The sequence below is a fragment of the Electrona antarctica genome, assembly GCF_951216825.1.
Source record: "Electrona antarctica genome assembly, chromosome: 11".
NCBI lineage: Eukaryota > Metazoa > Chordata > Actinopteri > Myctophiformes > Myctophidae > Electrona > Electrona antarctica.
Genome location: NC_136792.1, coordinates 27,047,083 through 27,067,082, shown reverse-complemented (window position 1 = coordinate 27,067,082; position 20,000 = coordinate 27,047,083). Strand labels below are relative to the sequence as shown.

General features: G+C 44.6%; 1 protein-coding gene across 2 annotated transcripts in view; it reads left to right on the top strand.

Annotated features, from left to right (window-relative positions):
• The window catches only part of LOC306932692 (uncharacterized protein), a 51,515-nt gene that overhangs the window by 9,480 nt on the left and 22,035 nt on the right, over nt 1-20,000 (top strand). For both annotated transcript variants that reach the window (XM_079514588.1, XM_079514587.1), the window contains exon 3: nt 16,521-16,578. In XM_079514588.1, coding sequence (XP_079370714.1) covers nt 16,521-16,578 — 58 coding nt within the window. The remainder of the gene's footprint in view (nt 1-16,520; nt 16,579-20,000) is intronic.

Here is a 20,000-nt window from a genome sequence, read left to right as displayed (position 1 = left end):
ATTGATCTGATATTTTCACCGAATGTTCGCCCCCAGAATAGGAAAGCAATGGTTCATGTGGTTAAAAAAGGTAATACATAATAATGTCCAAATAGCTATAGAGGCTATGCACATACATAAAGTGAATGGCAAATCGAGTGGCAAAGTGAGTGGCAAAGTGAATATAATGTCATTAAACATCATTTAATACAATCAGATATGACTTTTCTGTTTGGATGTTGGGCTGTCAAGGACAGAAAGTAGTTTTTTGCCACTCAGTAGGCGTTCCTGCATAACTTCCGGGTATGATAATGATGTCACACGCATACCCTCTATTACCTGGACACAAAGGTGTACTGTATGTTTTAATATCTAGGTGTTTATTTGTCAGGCATATCAGAAATTCACATATAAAAACCAGACTCAGCATAACTTGATAATTTAATATCCGCTTTTACCGTCATTTTGGCATTTATCTACCTTTTGTCAATCAGGACTAGTGTCTTCTATAATGGAAAGAACTGTCCTTTTGTTATAAAGACGTGTGACAAATGGCCTCATGGCAGGTGCTATAGAAACACTGCTTAAATTAAGTGAAGGAACTGAGGTCCCCAATCCCCATCTCTTGATCTTAGGTAAGCCATTCATAGTTTACCTTAGCACCCTCAATCTTATCCAGTGTCACACTGCCAGGGGGGTATCGCTGGCTGAAAACGGTCAAACTTGGTGTGCGTTTGTGTGTACATGTGTGCATGTTTGTATCCACAGTATGTGTGTTAGCACACGCCATTTTCATGTTTGCCCATTGTCCTTTCAGAGGATGCATGTGAACTGTTTGTGTTGTGTTGTGTAAATAGTCATTATCAGTAAGTAACAATTCATTAAAGACATTCAGATGACAGAGAAGATGAATACAATTTTTTTTATAACTTTTATTTTTATTTTTAACAGAAGCATTCAAATCAGGAATAATAATAAATGATAATGGCAATTATTGACAGCTTAATCTAATAAAGTATAAAGTTTGAGATAGACACATTTAACCCCAAAGAAAACACAACAAAAGAAACAAAAACAAACATACAAGGAATACAGAGTATCAATAAGAATTGAAAATAAAAATCACACCTGTGTGAAGTGAGGGGCGCTCTTATCATCATACGTCATAATACATCATCTCATAATGGCCAATAACAATTTGCGTCCTCACTTTTGTCTTCAATGTTTGTGTTGGTGTTTACACAAACCCTCAAAGCTGGACATATGAGGGGCTTTTTGAGGGGCTCAAAAAACCATACAAATTCAGAGACAAAACAAGACAAAACATCCATCAAACAGTACATGTCCATGTCACATCCATAATCCGCATACCAGCACAGCACCCTAACCACAGCAGACCTTCAACTCAACACTCCAGCAGACCTCACATATCCTCAAGCAGAGAAGGATTCAATTTCTGACGAATTGAAAGAATGGACCCCATATACTCCCAAATCTATCGGAAGAACCATTTAATGAGAATCTAATCTTTTCTAATTTTAGACAACTACAAGATGTCCCTATCCAATGAGTGTGAGAGGGGGAACTGGGGAAGTGGGTGATTTCCAATTGTTCAAGATTAGTCTCCTAACCAATAGAGATTGAGGATACTGAGCCCCAAAGGGGTATTCCACTCTTTGCCCCACTATCGCCAATACATAATTAAAGATATCTGTCCAATATATGTGTAAAGAGGGGCAAAGCCAAAACGTATGAATGAGGTCTGCAGGAGATTGATGACATCTATCACACTCAGGAGATACATCATCATATATTCTAGACAACCTGACCTTGGTGTAATAGACACGGTGCAATAGTTTACATTGAATAAGAGCATGTCTCGCACAAATAGAGGACCCATGTACCCGCTGTAGAATTGCATCCCAAACCTCAGTTATCTCCTCCCCTAGGTCCCCCTCCCAACAAGCTTTTAAAAAGTCCAAAGACTCTCGTCATAGATACATGAGATTGCACTTTTCAAAGTTGGTAATGGAGTTACCAACTTCATCGGGTAGATTTGGAAACATGGGAAACGTTCTCTGAGCAAAACTGCAGACCTGTAAATATCTGAAATCATTATGTTTGGGAAGTGTATATTCGTCTGAGAGTTGCTGGAAGGATGCAAAAACCTGATCCATGTATAATTCCTTAAAAGTATAAATACCAAGACCTGACCAGGTTAAAAAAAACGGCCTCTACCAAAGAGGGATGAAAAACATAATTAGTCGCTATTGGGGCATCAATAGAAAACGAATGTAGTCTGAAATGGCGTCTAAAGTTTTAGAGATTTTTAAACAATAATATTTTTAGTGTATGGAGCGGTAGAGGAAAGAATAGGAGAGTATGCTAAAGCTTTCAATGACAGCAGAGTTTGACTCCATGACCAGCCATGCTAGGGGAGGATCAGAGATTTCATAATCCAATATTGGAGAATCCTAATATTGGAAGACCAATAATAGAACCTAAAGTTGGGCAAAGGCATTCCTCCAAGAGGCTTGGGTCTCTGTAGATACTGTTTACTTAACCTTGGCAATTTCTTATCAGTACATTACATATTAAAAACTATTTATTGTTGTTGGACCATTTGGGTTATGGTTTATCTCTCTTTGTTGTAATACAAGGCCAGGTGTGTCTGACTCTCAGGACCCGTCACATTGTTCCATGTCAGACCATTGTTATTTACATAGCATAATCTGGCTACTTTATTGCAATACGTATCGTGACCAGAGGCGAACCAACTTTAATAGAATCTATGAAAAAACGTGAAGAGAGATCACCTTCAAGCTAACAAAGACTGCGCCACCATCAGTATATTCTTTTCAGGCAGTTCTTAAGGCAGTCTGTTGTGCCAGAGAGGACCGAGGTAAACATGCAAAGTGGCACCATAATGCAAATACGTGACCTCTGTCAACTGACTGTTAACCTGTTCAGCTCTAACTACTGTAGGCTTTTACTTCTTCCTCTTGGATCATCTTTTTGTTTCTTTACAAATGTTATTATGAAACAGAATATAATTGGTTATAGAGTAGAATACATCTTAACCCCTCAACCTAAACCCAACTCCTAAATGTCTAATCCTAACATTAAACACAACCAGAACAGAGCTGGGTGAGAAGGATAATATTACTCCACATGCATTACGACCTCTCAGTGAAACTCCTCACTGTCAGGTGAAAGAAAGTCAAACTCACAGTCATGTGTAGCAGAGAAGACACATTTGTGGGGAATTGAGAATAGGCATTATAACTATAAATTGGTCTCCCAAGTATAATAAATAAGGGGCGAGGGGGGGTGAGCGTGTTTTGGGGTGATCGTTCCACACTGCACTGCACGGCACTGCACTGCACTACACGCGCGCGCGCACACACACACACGCACGCACGCACGCACGCACGCACGCACGCACGCACGCACACACACACACACACACACACACACACACACACACACACACACACACACACACACACACACACACACACACACACACACACACACACACACACACACACACACACACACACACACACACACACACACACACACAGAAAGGGTTACCTGGCTTGTGCATTCCTGCAGTGTGGGAGCCAGGCTGATGCAGACAGAGAACACAGTCCGTCTCTCTTTCAGACACTCTCCTTCTCTCTTTTGTGCTGGTCTCTCTTTGTCCCTGAAGTGACTCTCCCACACACCCTCACATACCTGTGTGCACTGGACAGACAGACAGACAGACAGACAGACAGACAGACAGACAGACAGACAGACACACACACACACACACACACACACACACACACACACACACACACACACACACACACACACACACACACACACACACACACACACACACACACACACACACACACAGAAAAGACATGCATGCATGCACAAATGCCTGTGCACGCACACACACACACACACACACACACACACACACACACACACACACACACACACACACACACACACACACACACACACACACACACACACACTGTATCAACACACAAAGACAGTTAATTCCATCAGGATTTGGAGCTTGTGTTTTTTAGAGATACGTTAATAACCTTGGGGGTAATTGTCTCAAGGGAGGCAGGTTTTAATGATTTAATTTGTGTGCAAATTGGATTGAGAATAGCAGCCTCATTATTAGAAGTGGAAAAAAAAGATATAGGGACCCAGATTTACATTTCACCTTCAAGTTAGTGTGTGTGTGTGTGTGTGTGTGTGTGTGTGTGTGTGTGCGTGCGTGCGGCCGTCCGTGCGTGCGTGCGTGCGTGCGTGCGTGCGTGTGTGTGTGCGTGCGTGCGTGCACATTTGAGCAAGTGTGTGTGGTTGTGTGCCATCCACTGTACTGTATCTGCCTTGGATTGCAGGTACTAATCATGCAACCAATAGTCACTGTACCTTTCCCTGAGGTCACAGATCCAGCTCACTGTACCTTTCCCTAAGGTCACAGATCCACTGTACCTTTCCCTAAGGTCACAGATCCAGCTCTTATCTGTTGCCAGTAGCTACTGTTCTCCTTCCACCCTCAATGTTTTCTCACTCCCTCTGCCCTCTTGTCATATTGCTTATAACCCCCACCCCACCCACACAGTCACCACCAACCATCACTCACTCCCACACGCCCTTGCCTCTCTTTCTTCCTTCCCTTCATCCATTCATCCGACCATTCCAGGCTTCTGTCTCCCTCACTGTAAACCCTTTGTTCCCAGTGGCATGGTTTCCCCCTGGTGATGTCGGCCCACAGAGTGTATCTGTGGGTTGAGCTCAATTTGTACTCTATTCCGCGAGGGTGTTGCTGGCCAAAAAGACCTGGTTTACGGGCTAATAATGCGGCACGTGTTAGCTTGTAGATCCGTTATTTTTGGCAAGTGACACCATTGTACTACTAGAAAAAAAGAAAGAAATCTTTACAAATCCAAGGTTATGATGGATTAACACAAGACAAAATAACAAAAGTTACAACGTATGTATAAATTCAGATTATTACCTATTCTAACCTGACCCAACCTGTGTCACTGTCACTGCTCTTTCTTGTTAAACATATTGATGTTGTTCTACTGGGTGGTCTGTCTATTTTGGATGGCAATTTCCCTCTTAACACTCTAATCGCCCAGGGTCAGTTGGAACCAGTAAATCCGTGGGCCCAGCGATTTGCAGCTTCAGAGCACATTTCAAGGTGACACAAGACTCCATCTTGTTTGTGCAGTAGCATAGCATCTAAACCAAAACACCCGCGGGAGGATCGCCGACCACCGGAGGTATGATTACTTCTTTTTTTTTTTAATGTTTTTTTGTGGCTTTCGCTTTTATTTTATATATTTTTTTTATGGAGGGATAGACAGTAGGATGACAGGAAATGGGGAGAGAGATGGGGGGTGACATGCAGTAAAGGCCGTCAGGATTGGGAGTCGAACCCGCGGCACACTGCCAGACTGGATTACCAGCCAAGGTGCCTGGACCGCTGAGCCACGGCCCAGGCCAAGGTACGATTACTAGCGACGGGACCGCGATGGGCCATCAAAAACACAATATTTTGTTAGAATTGGAATCATTGATTTAGATTCTTTTATTTTGCATTTTTAGATTTTAAATCCCATCCATTAAAATGGAGCGGGAACACTTTGGGTGACAACCCAACCGGAAATGACATAGAATGTTGCTCAATAGACGCTCCTAGACTGCAGAGTGGTGCGCTCTGTTATCAAACAAGTAATTCTCTGTCTTTTGATTAATCTCTGTCCTGGGCGTTGGGCGTAATTATTATTATTTTTTTTTAAATAATTGTTAATCCATGATTTTGCAACCCATTGGTTTTCACCAAGCATCAATTATCTAGTGTAATCCTGGGCGCTACACTTCCTCTGCCTACCTGGGGGGGCAGCGGATTGACCTCATGCTTCCTTCTATGCATGAGTAGTCCAAGCTGCTTCTTCTCACCTGACAGGGGAGAGTTTCCCCAGCTGGACGTAGCGCGTGGAAGGAACACGTTATTCCGACCAGTTCCTTTCCCCTCCATCAGGCGCCCTGGCTGGCCAGGGGGAGGTAGTTTAGAGACTAATGGACGTAATTATTTGATAGGACGGAGTTCTCCGCCTTGGGCGGCCGGAGTGTTAACCTTGAGTCCCGTTTACAGACAAAACTAGAAAAGTGCGCTCCTTGGAGTGCATGCCGGATTGCCTATACCCAAGGCCAGCAACATTTGGAGGGCAGTCATAGCCAATGGAATGGAATCTGCAAAATCTGACTTCATACATCTTGATCACATGACTCCAGAGATAGTATGTATCGATTTGTGTGTGAAAGACTTGTAGGACAAGTACCAAAAAGTGTGTTTTGAAGAACCTGAAATGAGGGCAGTGACGTCATGTATGTGGGGGCTGGGGGGCTTGGGCCCAATGGGCCCCCGTGAAGAATTGCCCCCGTGACAATTATAAGAACTCTTCGTCTCTGAATGAGGGAAAGTCTAGTCTGGCACAAATGGCTGGGGCCTATATGTGCAGTTGTATTATCCAAGGAATCTAGGGAGAAAGGAAGATTTGATTGTACAACCTACAGTTCAAGAGATATAGGCCAAAACGTGAGGCTGGAGGTTCTTCCCTGGCCTTCCTGCTGTGTGTGTGTACAGTTTGTGGCATTTTGTGCAAAATGGGCCCCTCCCACAAACTTGAAACTTGAAAAGCCAATCGTAGCCAATCAGAAAGGAATCTGAAAAAGCTACATACATTATGATTATGTGACCACAGAGATTATGTGTACTGATATACATGAGTTTTGGACACAATTTGTTGGACTCAGGGGTGCCCAAAAGGTAGATCGCAAAGTAGATCACAAAGGCAAAAGGTAGACCACATGACATGCCCCTAAAAATTATGTATAATTTAAATTTATAATTAATTAATTATAATATTGTTCGCATCTGCCTCTTGAATTAAGGTGACTTGATTGATTGACATAAAAAAGTGCCTGACAGCTCAAACCCACAATGCAATACTGTTTTCATGAGTGTTGCACTCAAACGTCAGTAGCATTACAAAGTTATACACAAGAAATCATTACCAATTCCATTTCCCCCCTCTGTTTCCCAGACAGACAGACAGACAGACAGACAGACAGACAGACAGACAGACAGACAGACAGACAGACAGGTAATGGAGGCGGTTGGCACCGCTCAAAAAGTGTGAGCACCGCTTCACAAGCACAATTTTTGTTTCTCCAACAGTTGGAGTATTAACAAAAAGGTATTAACAAAAACAATTCACAGGAGCAATGAAACACTTCACAACATATGAGAGGCCTTCCACTGACCACTCTATCTCTCTATTTCTCCCTCGCTATACTCACTCACACACACATGCACCCACACGCAAGCACGTGCATGAGTGGACACATACGCACGCACGCACACACGCACGCACGCACACACACATGCACACACACACACACACACACACACATGCACACACACACTTCCACTACCAATCTCCAACCCTGTTTTCTCACTCGTATAGTGCCTCCCGCTGCACCGTGGATGTTTGGCAGCCAGTGGCTAGACGAGGTAATTTCCTGCGGAAGCTGCAGGGCTTGGTGGGGTGGACGGGGTTGCCCTCTTATCTAGACTGACCGGGAGATGGGACTTTATAATACAGAAATAGGACAGAAGAACCGACACAAGGGTCACACAGATCGCTCTGCTGACTATTGATGAGGGCATGGATTAAAGTTCTCAGTCGCCACGACTGATTTCAGTCATTTGGATTCCATAGGAGCCAGCATGTTTTCTATGGAATGTTGTGCAGCAAAAGTAGCCTATCTACATGCTCTCAGTGCGTCTGCTTGAAGATCTGCTATTTTCGTTTATTAGGCTATTTTAAGTCAAACTAGCAATATGTTCAGAAGCATCTTCCATCAAATCTATCTGTGATTTCTTCACCTGGTTAGCACTTTGTAGAACAGCAGGAACAATATTACTAAAACATAACTTTACAAATGGTGTTAGGAAACCTTGCTAGGGAGGGCGGGCTCCTTTCACTCTGTTTCACAAATCACACAGTATGGTTGTTTTCAGTCGTGAGACATTATTTTGCTTTAATCCATGTGAGGGGAAATACAGAGAGAGAGAGACAGAGAGAGAGAGAGAGAGAGACAGAGAGACAGATGAAGGTCAGGGCAAAACAAAGGGAAGGGACTGGTGGTTTGTAAAGTCAGTGGATGAGCTCAGAATGGGGCGCAGGTGGCATAGAGATGGGCAAGGAGTGGGGGGGGGGGGGGGTCAATATGCTTACTCACACTGGGGGAGGGGCTGGGACTGGGCAATTAATTGAAAATGTATTAAAAGTAAAACCACTATTTATAATTATAACCAAAAACCGACCTAATCTTGTTCGTTCATGTAGGTTAATCGAATAATCGAGATGGCCCATCCCTGGGAGCGAGGGAGGGAGCTGAAGCAGGAGATGAAGTGGTATGGCCCATCCCTGGGAGCGAGGGAGGGAGCTGAAGCAGGAGATGATGGAGGACTGGATGGATTTGGGGGGCGGGCGGGGGTCGGCACACATAACATGCCTGGGGTGCACTGTTGTTTCAGAGCGTTTCATGTGGACTGGAATCACATACCTTTGTTTAAGCCAATTAACCCTGTGAGTCACAGACTACAGGGGGGGAAGGGGGGTACACCCAGTCTAGTTCCATGTCTGATTTGATGTGTGTGTGTGTGTGTGTGTGTGTGTGTGTGTGTGTGTGTGTGTGTGTGTGTGTGTGTGTGTGTGCGTGCGTGCGTGCGTGCGTGCGTGCGTGCGTGCGTGCGTGCGTGCGTGCGTGCGTGCGTGCGTGCGTGCGTGCGTGCGTGCGTGCGTGCGTGCGTGCGTGCGTGCGTAGGTACGTACGTACGTGCGTGCGCACGCGTGTGTTTGCCTGAAGGCAAAGCCAGGCTCCACATTGGCCATCCATCCATATCCATATAATGACTCATGAAATTGACAAATTGCACAGCACAATCTGGAGTTTTTATTAAACTTTGGGAGTATAACACCCATAAGGGTCTAAAAATTAACACTCTTTCTCTCGCTACTCTCTCATTTTCTCTCACTTTCTCTTCTGCCTTCATCCACTCTTCAGATCAAAGACATTGATGTTTCCTTTGTTGATTGTAAACCATGATCAATGAAGCATGTCATTATAGTAATATTGATACCAGGTTTCCCTGTACTGGTGAACTTTAGATCCCTTCGACTTGAGGCTACACACAGTATTGTGTTCCTTTCCTCAGTGGAGTGAGAAATGACAGAATCTGACTCTGCCTTTGACTGCCACCATTGTCCATGAGGTCTTCTCTCTCTCCTCCCTCATTGTGCTAACATGAAAACACTGAGATGATGTCAACTTCAACTTTCAACTTAATTTGTCGCTGGAGGGCAATTACTTTTGCAGCATAGACATAATAGATAAAGAATATAAAATAAAATAGGATATGTCGTGGTGTTTGTGTGTGTGTGTGTGTGTGTGCGGTTGGGGGGGGGGGGGGGGGGGGGGGGTACCTGGATGGAAAACAACAGTGAAGTAATAATAAGCTGCATACAAAGATAATAATTAATTTGGTAAATAAGCATGTAAAACCAGAGTGTTGCCACTGGTATTTAGCATTGTTACCGTGGTTACCTACTAATTAGTGCAGGTGAGGTGTCAACCAGTCTTTCCAGCATAGGCACCATACTGCTGTCATGACAACGGCCTTTTGTGCGTGTGTGTGTGTGTGTGTGTGTGTGTGTGTGTCTGTGTCTGTGTGTGTGTGTGTGTGTTTGTGCGTGCTTGCGTGCGTGCGTGCGTGTGTGTGTGTTGTGTGCATGCACGCGTGCGTGCGTGTGTGTGTGTTGTGTTGTGTGCGTGCGTGTGTGTCTGTCTGTCTGTCTGTGAACAATGTGAGTTGAACATGGACATTTGTGTGTGATGATAATGCCTGTGGGCAGAAAACCCAGGATGAATATTAAAAGTGATAGGACCAGGCACGCTTTTGAAAAATGCAAATGAGATTGTGTGTGATGTTCATTGGTTAATCGTTAATTAGATTACCCATTTGCATGTATCCATACAAGTATTGTTGTTGTGTGAGTATCTGAGGATGTGCATCTAAGCTACAGTGCATTAGGTTGATTAGACACAGACTTTATTTCTAGTTTATGTACAGTATGTACAGTATGTTACTAGTTCTCACAGCATAGTGTGTGTGTGTGTGTGTGTGTGTGTGTGTGTGTGTGTGTGTGTGTGTGTGTGTGTGTGTGTGTGTGTGTGTGTGTGTGTGGGTGTGTGTGTGTGTGTGTGTGTGTGTGTGTGTGTGTGTGTGTGTGTGTGTGTGTGTGTGTGTGTGTGTGTGTGTGTGTGTGTGTGTGGGTGTGTGTGTGTGTGTGTGTGTGTGTGTGTGTGTGTGTGTGTGTGTGTGTGTGTGTGTGTGTGTGGGTGTGTGTGTGTGTGTGTGTGTGTGTGTGTGTGGGTGCTAAATCATTCATACTTAGGAAAACAACAGGTTTGTACAAATGGAAACAAATGGACCTGCAAGCCTTACGGATCCGTTTGGTTCCCTTTGTACATTCTGACATTAAATGAGCACTGAGGATCCCAGAAAGAAGATCATATCAAATGGTGGTCTGTGTACATTGGGAAATGCATATCAAACTGGGGATCCTTGAAATGAAAAAGGTTGAGAATATGAGCATATGGGAAAGGATGTACAGTATGAAATGAGATTGGTTTCATGCATTGGTTCATAGATTAGTCCTAACCTCCGGATGCTTATCTGTTGTAGACTTACTTAAGCAAGTTGCCATCAAGTTCTGTTTTCACTTATATATAATAATGGGCACTGTGTGTTTGACAAACACATATGTGTGATTTATTTGCGTGCCTCGCCTACAATGGTCACCACATCAGGACCATACATTTTATCATCAGTGAGTAATGGGGTCCTATGGGGAAAAACAATTGGGAACTATACTTTATAACTGAATGCTTGTGTATGTTTGAAATGTGTGTGTGTGTGTGCGTGCGTGCGTGCGTGCGTGCGTGCGTGCGTGCGTGCGTGCGTGCGCATGTGCCTGTGTGCATGTGTGTGAGAGAGGGAGCTCTGAGGGGAAATTCCTCTCTCAGGGCTGGGAGTCCTTCCTGTCGTAGAGCTGTGTTTGTACAGCCTGGCTTAGCCGGGATATCCTACCCTGCCCATGTCTGAGAGAGAGAGCGATGGAGGGAGGGGATGGCAGTGGAGAACAAGGGGCATGGGCAGGGATGGGGGCAAGATATACATCGAAATATCTGGAGTGAATTTAACTCAAATACAGGGTCGTCCATTTGAACCACTTGAACCACTTTCAAGTGGGGGGGCCAAACATAGCAGATCTAGCTCAAGTTGTGAGCTTGTAAATCGGCTATTTGGCAAAGACATTTAGTGTAGACAGGACAAAGTACAGAGCCATCCAACTCAGGTACAGTTTACAAAGTCTAGACTCTAGAGGGTTTAAATGTAACAGCATGGATACCAGTAAGACGCCTGAGGGCGAGAAGCACGCGGAAGCACGCATCCGCCTAGGTGAGAGCAGACTGCTGGGTGAGCGCTGGCGCTTTGGCATGGGGGGGTCAGATCCACATATTGAATGAATTCTGTACTGGCCATATATGGAGCGTGTCTTGAGTGTACAGGGTTTGATGTGGTCAGATCCAGTGCCGTCGCTACCCGTATGCGCAATACGCACTGCGCGTAGGGCAACACGCCAAGGGGGGCAACAAAATGTGCCAAAAAGTGCCAAGCCGACCCTCAAAATAACAATTTTCTCCGCTGCTCCGCCGCGTAATAACGAGCGGCCGCGTGTGCGTCCTTGCAAACAGCGAAAATAGCCGATCTGCATGAGGAAACATGGCGCTCTCGTTGGGAGGGGGGGCAGCACAAATATCCTCCGAGTAGGGCAACCAAATGGTCAGCTACGTCCCTAGTCAGATCAACATATGGAATGTCAGAACAGGTCAGCTCCATATATGGAGATCTAAGTATAGGGCGAGGTCACGTGCACACATCCGCCTAGGTGACACTGTGACAGCAGACTGTGTACAGGGTTTGATGAGGGCCCAGTTAGGGCCAGGCCTTAATTTTCAGGCCTGTTGAGAACTCTAGTTTTTGTCGGCTGCCAGGCGTGGCTGCACTAATAACTTTTGGGCAGGCCCATCTAGAGTTTAAATGGACAGGTATCAAAAGGGAGACATCAAAGAGGAAGGAAGGATTGATGGGGAAGGATCAATATATGGAATGTCAGAACAGATCCATATATGGAGATCTAAGGGTTTGAGGTCAGTTGTAGAGTTCAGGGATATCCATATATGAGCATTCCCATGTATGGGCTTAATATTGATGACATTTTGATCTCCATCCCTGATGATGTCATGTAATGTCACGAGGCATGACCATATATGGTCATGCCTGGGGTGACCAACCAACCAACCAAACGGGAAATGCACGATTTCATAGTAAATGCGACCTGCAGTCGCAATTACATCTAATTGTCAGCATGCTGGTGTGAGACATGCAACGGACAGGGCCAGGCAATCAGACAGCTCACAGCCAGAGGCGATGATTAAAGACTCTTCTTAATTTCCTCGCTGTTTGATGTCTTGGGTATTTTTTTGGGGGGGGGGTCATGTCCCCAGGCTACACCCTGTCAGGCCCAGACATAATAATATGAGCAGCACTGTCACAGCAGACATCATTGCATGAGATAATGTGGCGTGGCGATCTGTTGTTTCTGTAGGAGGCAGCATGAGCCCAGCATGAGAGTCTGTGACCCGAACCCACAGACCCATCGGCCTCAGATGTTGTTGAGAGAACAATCGTGGGGAATTTGGGCAATAGTTTTGCAACTGGAGATTCTTGAAATTCCATAGATGTGGAGGAGAAATCTCAGAACAGTTTCTTGCTATACATCCGCTGAACCTCCTGACCACAGCAGTATTTCGGTTCAGCGTTTGACAGATGTACTTGATTATGTTTCTGTAATTTATATGTGGGCCCGGCCCGTAGAAAGTGTGGCTCTGTGGTTAACTGTTGCCTCACAGCAAGTAAGGTCCTGGGTTCAAACTCGACTGTGGAGTTTGCATGTTCTTCCAGTGTTCACATGGGTTTCCTCTGGGTTGCGGCAATTTCGTCAAAAAACAAAAGACATGCATCTTAACATTGGTACATACTGTGCCCTTGAGCAAGGGATTGGCCTTAGAACTGCGAGTTGCTTCCTGCGCTCTGCTCAGTGGATGCTCACTGCTCCTAATAGTTTAGGACAGGTCCTTCCCGAAGACGGACTTGAACAGTTTGTTGCTAATGTTAGGCTGGTGAAACACGCACATACGCAGGCAGGCAGGCATGCAGACGCAGGCACACACACACACACACACACACACACACACACACCACGTCATTGTACGCCATCCGTCATCATCTCTTTAGCTGTTCTCGAAGGTAGTTGCTTTTTTTTTCTTCAGTAAAGAGATAAAAATATCACATCATTGTTGACAGCGATTTTATCAGCCTGGGCTTAGTGTTGTTTACTGTTGGGTTTCCCTGAGCGTCCGTTTTGTTTTGTCCTGGGCAGCCTAGTATCTGGTCTCCTTCCCTCTGTAACGGTAGCCAGACGTTCTGGGTGGAGACCTGAGAAAGGACAATGTGTGTTCATCAACATGTTTTGAGTTCATCTTGCTGTTTTTGTGATTGCAAGCAAGTTGCTATGATTCGTGCGTGCGTGTGTGTGTGTGTGTGTGTGTGTGTGTGTGTGTGTGTGTGTGTGTGTGTGTGTGTGTGTGTGTGTGTGTGTGTGCGCGTGTGCGTGTGCGTGTGCGTGTGTGTGTGTGTGTGTGTGTGTTTTGGAAATATTGTCAGGAAGGACTTTGGAGATTTCATGCATGTGTAATCTGAATCTTATCTAAAGTATTGATGTGGTTTTGATCTGTAACCATGGCTAGTTCAACCCCGCCACCACATCCTCCACCTTAATAACAGAGTGGGGTGCAAATCCACCCTTCCTGCAACGCATGACTCACCTGGTGGTGTGGATACTAAGTGGGTGTGACTCGTGTGAGAGAACAAAAGCAAAAAGAAAGGCTCTGGACCTCCCATGAGTTTTAAGCTGCTGCTGCCACAATGGCAGCTCACTGAGGGTGGAGGTAGAAATGAGACTGGGAAGGAAAGAGAGATCGGGAGGTTGAGTAAGAGTAAGAGTGAAAAAGGGAGCTGGTAGGGAGGGGTGATAAGAAAGATGATAAGGGTAAGAGGGATCTCAATTCTGGGAGCGGGCCAACAGTGAGGTAATGCTGCGTGAGCATTTTGTAGGGGTGGACAGAGCATCATATCCAATCCAATAGTCAGCTTGGTCCAAACGCAGCCTCTGGCATGATCTCCAACTGACCTTGCTGTGGTTCAAGGAGTGATAGACAATACGTACAGCTTGGTTTCTCCTGAGACACATTTTAATAAAATAAATCTCAGTGTTGGGACATGAATATGAAACTCTTGAAAAGCTTGAAGGTCTGGCATGTTTATCCCATTAACTATGTATCACGGTATAATTGACATTACTGCCGACCATTTGACGGTAGGAAAATGAACTTGAGAACTGAGATTCAGTAGTTAATTAATACAAAAAAAAATTATTTTATGTCACAATATCAGTCAGTTTACCACATTTTAAAGCTAAGGTTGATGAAGTTTTAATGCAAACAAATGCATTTTTTTGGATCCCCGGAAATTCCAGACCCACATGAACGTGCCCAGGGTGCCGCCCCGGTTCCGGCGAGCCGTCCCGTGTCCGAAACGGTCGAGAAATGACAGAGAGCATAAAGCAGACACCTCTCCCTCTCTCCCCCTCCCCCCTCCACCTCTCTCTCTGTAATTAGCAGGCAACAGTGCAACACTATCTCTCTCTCTCTGTTTCTAGCACAACAGCGCCACTTTTGCCTACTGGTACTCTAAACATAGGGACAGACAGGTAGGTGGACATAGGGACATTGCTGTTCCTCCACTCAAAACAAGGGGACATATGGGTGGGATCCATGTCCATCAGAGAGCAGGGGTAGTTATGAGTCCAATTGTGAAAGATGCATCAACTATTGTCAAGTACTGCAAGGAATGGCATCCACATTTTTTGGAACTTAGCTTGTGTATTTTATTTTGTCCGTCATGACAAATTTATTCCAGTTTAGCAATGGAGAGCATCTCGTTGAGCCATCTCTTGAAACATGGAGAAGTTGGAGAATTCCAATTTATCAGTATACATCTTTTTGCAGCAACCATACCTGCTGGGTACATTTTCCCAACATCTCTATTGTTAATCTCTCAATCCTTTTGTCTTGGTCCTTCTGTCCTCATAATTACCCACTACTCACCTCTTCCATGTAGTTATGCTTCCGTGCCAATTTTCACCCCATAAGCTGTATTTTAAACTGTTTTCTTTCCCACCCAACAACCTGCCATTGTCTCATGTGCATTGTGCACCATGTCCCTTCTCTGTGCCTTTGACTGAAGACCTCCTTCCATATTTACCATACCATATTTACACCTCATGTGCACATCAACCCCCCAACCTCCTTCTCTCCACTCATCCCCTCTGCGGTGTACTCTCAGAGCGGAGGCGTGACTACACATCCATGTCACCCTTTAGGAGAACCCTACCCACAATGCTCAGCAGAGGGTGATTTGCATGGCAAGCGCCGGTGTGTTTCATGGAAGGACGAATCAAGTGAAGGGAATAGAGAAGAGAGAGAGAGGGGGGGGGGGGGGGGGGGGGGATAGGAAAGAGAGTTGGTCTGAATTATTCATTGCCACTGTACAGAAAAGTCAGAATTATCAAAGGAGGCACTAAAGAAACACCTGTCGTCTGTTATCTCTCCTGAGTTGTGTGACATATGTGTAAATTCAAAGTCTCTGTTGTTGTTTTCTCTAGCTCCCAGATAAGAATGGATATGCCAAGCACAAGGACATAGGGGACCGGGGTAGATGTTTATAAATTAGGAGTAAGGCACAGTGGTGCGCAGTACCTTCAAGCACCGTAATCACTTGAACTCTTACCCCAGCATGCCTATTCTGTATATCTCTCTCTATATAACATATAGACAACGAGTCGCATTGAGAACCTAAGGGTCCAGAGTGTTATTTTATTTTAACCATTTATTTGTTTGTTTGTTTGTTTGTTTGTTTATTTATCCTTTTATTTTTTTTACTCGCTTCCTTCTGGAAGTTTCTTACTCTGTCCCCCCTATGGCTTGTGGGAAGATGGTTGAGTGGTTGTTGTTTTAGTTGTTCATGTGGTGTAAAATAAAAAAAATAAAAAAACTATGGCTTGTTTATTTGCTGCAATGCTGTACTATTTTCAGTCGAGCTAATATAGATTTTATCTTTGCTCTGTGTCATATTTCTTAAAAGATTGCTTCTATAAACAAGTGTCTCTAAATTCCTGCTTGTGTTTTCTCCACAGAAATCCTTCTCTCTGGTGTTGGACGCTTTGGACTACGACAACGAGACATCAGAATCAGGTAAAGCTGCTGTGTGTGTGTGCGTGTGTGCGTGCGTGCGTGCGTGCGTGCGTGCGTGCGTGCGTGCGTGCGTGCGTGCGTGCGTGCGTGAAACACTGAAACACTGTCACACATCTTGAATGGATGTTATGCATACAAAGGGATGTACATAGCACGCCATGATATAATAGTGGAACTCATAGCAAAGGACATATCAAAATATCATGCATCCTCAGTGAGAATGTACAAACATTCCTGTGTCATTCCATCCATGTTTCAACTCTGTGATAACCCAGACATATTTATATCTTTGACAGCTAATACACCAGATGTTGTTGTGGTTGATGAAGAGTCCAGGGAAGGGTCTGTATTAGAGATGGCCTGCACCTTTGACCACAGCCTAGAGGAAGCCTTTATGACGGTCATTAAATACCACTTCTAAGTACCATCTAAGAGCTGGGCTATACTGTAGGTGCAGACTATTGTTTTAGGGCATACCCACAGACTGGTTGTTAGAGGGTTCCAAAAACTTGGGATGCCCAAAAAGGAGGCAAAAAGGCTGGCAAAGTATTGTAGTGTCTCTGCTATAATTGGCAGCCGCCACATATGGCGGAGACGCTGCTACTTATAGCCTACCGATAGATAGATGCTGAGCCATGATTTGTTAAGTGTAACTCTACTGCACCTTTACTATTTGTGTCCTTGTATGCATCTCCTTTGTCTGGACATAAATAAATGGTTAAAAAGAAATGTGCGTGCGTGCGTGCGTGCGTGCGTGCGTGCGTGCGTGCGTGCGTGCGTGCGTGCGTGCGTGCATGCATGCATGGCTGACTCTCTGTGCATGCATAGACAGGAATGTCGAAGAGAGACTAAATTGTGCTTGAGAATTCCATATTTTCCCACAGAGAGTGTGACGGAGAGAGAGGGAGGGAGGGAGGGAGGGAGGGAGGGAGGGAGGGAGGGAGGGAGAGAGAGAGAGAGGGAGGGAGGGAGGGAGGGAGGAAGAGAGAGAGAGAGAGAGAGAGAGAGAGAGAGAGAGAGAGAGAGAGAGAGAGAGAGAGAGACAGGCAGGAAGAAGTGCATGCGTGTGCGTCTGTTTATCCTGTGTCTGCATATGACCATGAGTCACTTCATCACTTTATCTGAGTTTCGTGAATAAGAGAGGCTGGTGGAAACATGGCATTCTAAAATGTGTGGTTCTGCATGTTGAGATTATGTTGTCTCTCCGTGCGTGCGTGTGTGCGTGCGTGCGTGCGTGCATCTGTGTGTGTTTTCATGCAAGGTTAAAAGGTCTCTCGTCCAGACCCTTTAATTTCCTGCTCTTCCCCATGTTGTTCATGCTCATAATCAGAAGCTCCGTGACAGGTGGAATGTGAGCTGCATTCTATAAAAAAATACATCAATACTATGCATGCGCACCCACACACACACACACACACACCACACACACACACACACACACACACACACACACACACACACACACACACACACACACACACTGATGCTCTCGTCCCTTCCTCATTCCTGTAATTCCCTTCCCTTTCTTCTCTTTCATCCTATCATCCCTCTATCATTCCCCTACTTTCCTTGCTAACCAGTGAAAGGACAGCAGTCCAAAAGATGAATGGAGAGATAATGACAAACTGGGAACCAAACCAGAGGTCCACAGCCTCTTCCCTCCTCTCCTCTCCTCTCTTCTCCTAGCTAGTTCACTGTTTCCTGTACCCTTCATCTATCCTTCTCTATGGCTGCAGTCACACATTCGAAACACATGTTTTGTCTGTGTTCTGGGGGGAGAGGGGGGGAAGAACAGCTCCAATTTCAATGGAAGTCCCATGGTTTGTTCTGCCCCCCCCCCCCCCCCCCCAATCAAGCAAGGCTGTTTCGTCAAACCATGTGACTTCCATTGAAAATGAATTGGAACTGTTCTCCCCAGAACACAGACAAAACATGTGTTTCGAATGTGTTACTGCAGCCTATGTCCTCCAGGACTGCTCTTAATGTCTTCTTTTCATTATCTGTGGTTCTCTCCCTGAGCTCATGAGACCGTCCCTGGGCCTAAAGCCTTTCACTAGGCCCAGCTTAGCTCAACCCAAACACCGGCATCCTGGACCAGTCGTGACTGGACTTACCGGGCCTGGTTCCTAATCAGAGAGGATTACAGAACCCCAATGTAGCTTTTGTAACAAAGAAATTGAGAGAGCGAGAGAGCACGAGGGAGATAGTCATTGGAAACAGCTTTAAATATCTATGACCTTCAGCAAGTGACAACATCACACCCGTGTGAAGTGAGGCGCTCTTATCATCATCATACATAATCATACATCCGCTCATTCCGGCCAATTAGAATTTGCGTCCTCACCTTCGTCTTCAATGTTTGTGTTTACACTCAAAACTGGCCATTCATTATCAATGGCATTTAACGTTCTAAGCTGGACATACAAAAAACGATCTATCTGATGTGAATGTCTAGAAATTTGAGAAACTTTTTTTTTAGTGGTTCAGTATCTCTAGTCTTCTATACTATTCATCTCCTGTCTCTTTGCTTTTCTTCCTGATTTTCAGTACCGACTCCCTACACTGTCAAATCCTTACCTGTTAATTTACATAATATTAGTTTGTACATATTTCACATTTGGTACACTCTCCGAGTTACAATTGGATACGTAACATCAGCACTGAAGATTTGACAGTGTACTTAGGCTGAGCCCGAGGGCACCAAGGAAGGAGTGAAGGAGTAAGGTGGAATATGAAGAAAAAAATCACACCCGTGTGAACTGAGTGACCATAGCAACCATGCTCATTTTTTTGGTACGAACAAACACGTGGACACGTGGACACGTAAACTAACAAAGCCAGTTGTTGGAGTGGTTTACACCACTCAAAAAAATAGGCAGTATATATTTGAAAAATCACACCTGTGTGAACTGAGCTTTACCAACCCTTATCATCTTACATCATCGCGATATCATAACATAACATCATATGATTTGCTCAGTGACAGACAAAACAAATATTAAACTCTGTTCATTGTTAATGGCATTTAATGTTTGTATTAGTGACAAAACAAACATTAGACTCTGTCCATTGTCAATGGCGTTTTTAATGTTCATCTAGACAAGACAAACAAAAAGGGGTATTTATTAAATATGGAATAAATACCCTTTTTTACGGTTTTCAAATATCCACCAGGAGCCATGGATGGAGTGGATCCAGGCTTAAAATAATTAATATAAATATTCTCAGAAAATGGAAGCCACTATGCTACTGTTAGGAAAGTTAACTAAAATGTTATTGAATTTAGTGTCCAGGTTATTTCCCCCATAAACCACAAATTATAATGGGGCCACTAATTCGAATTAATGTGTTTATACCAATTGACATTTATAAATCAATTTTAATTGACGCCAAACCACAGAAGGTGGTTTTAGCAAAGATTT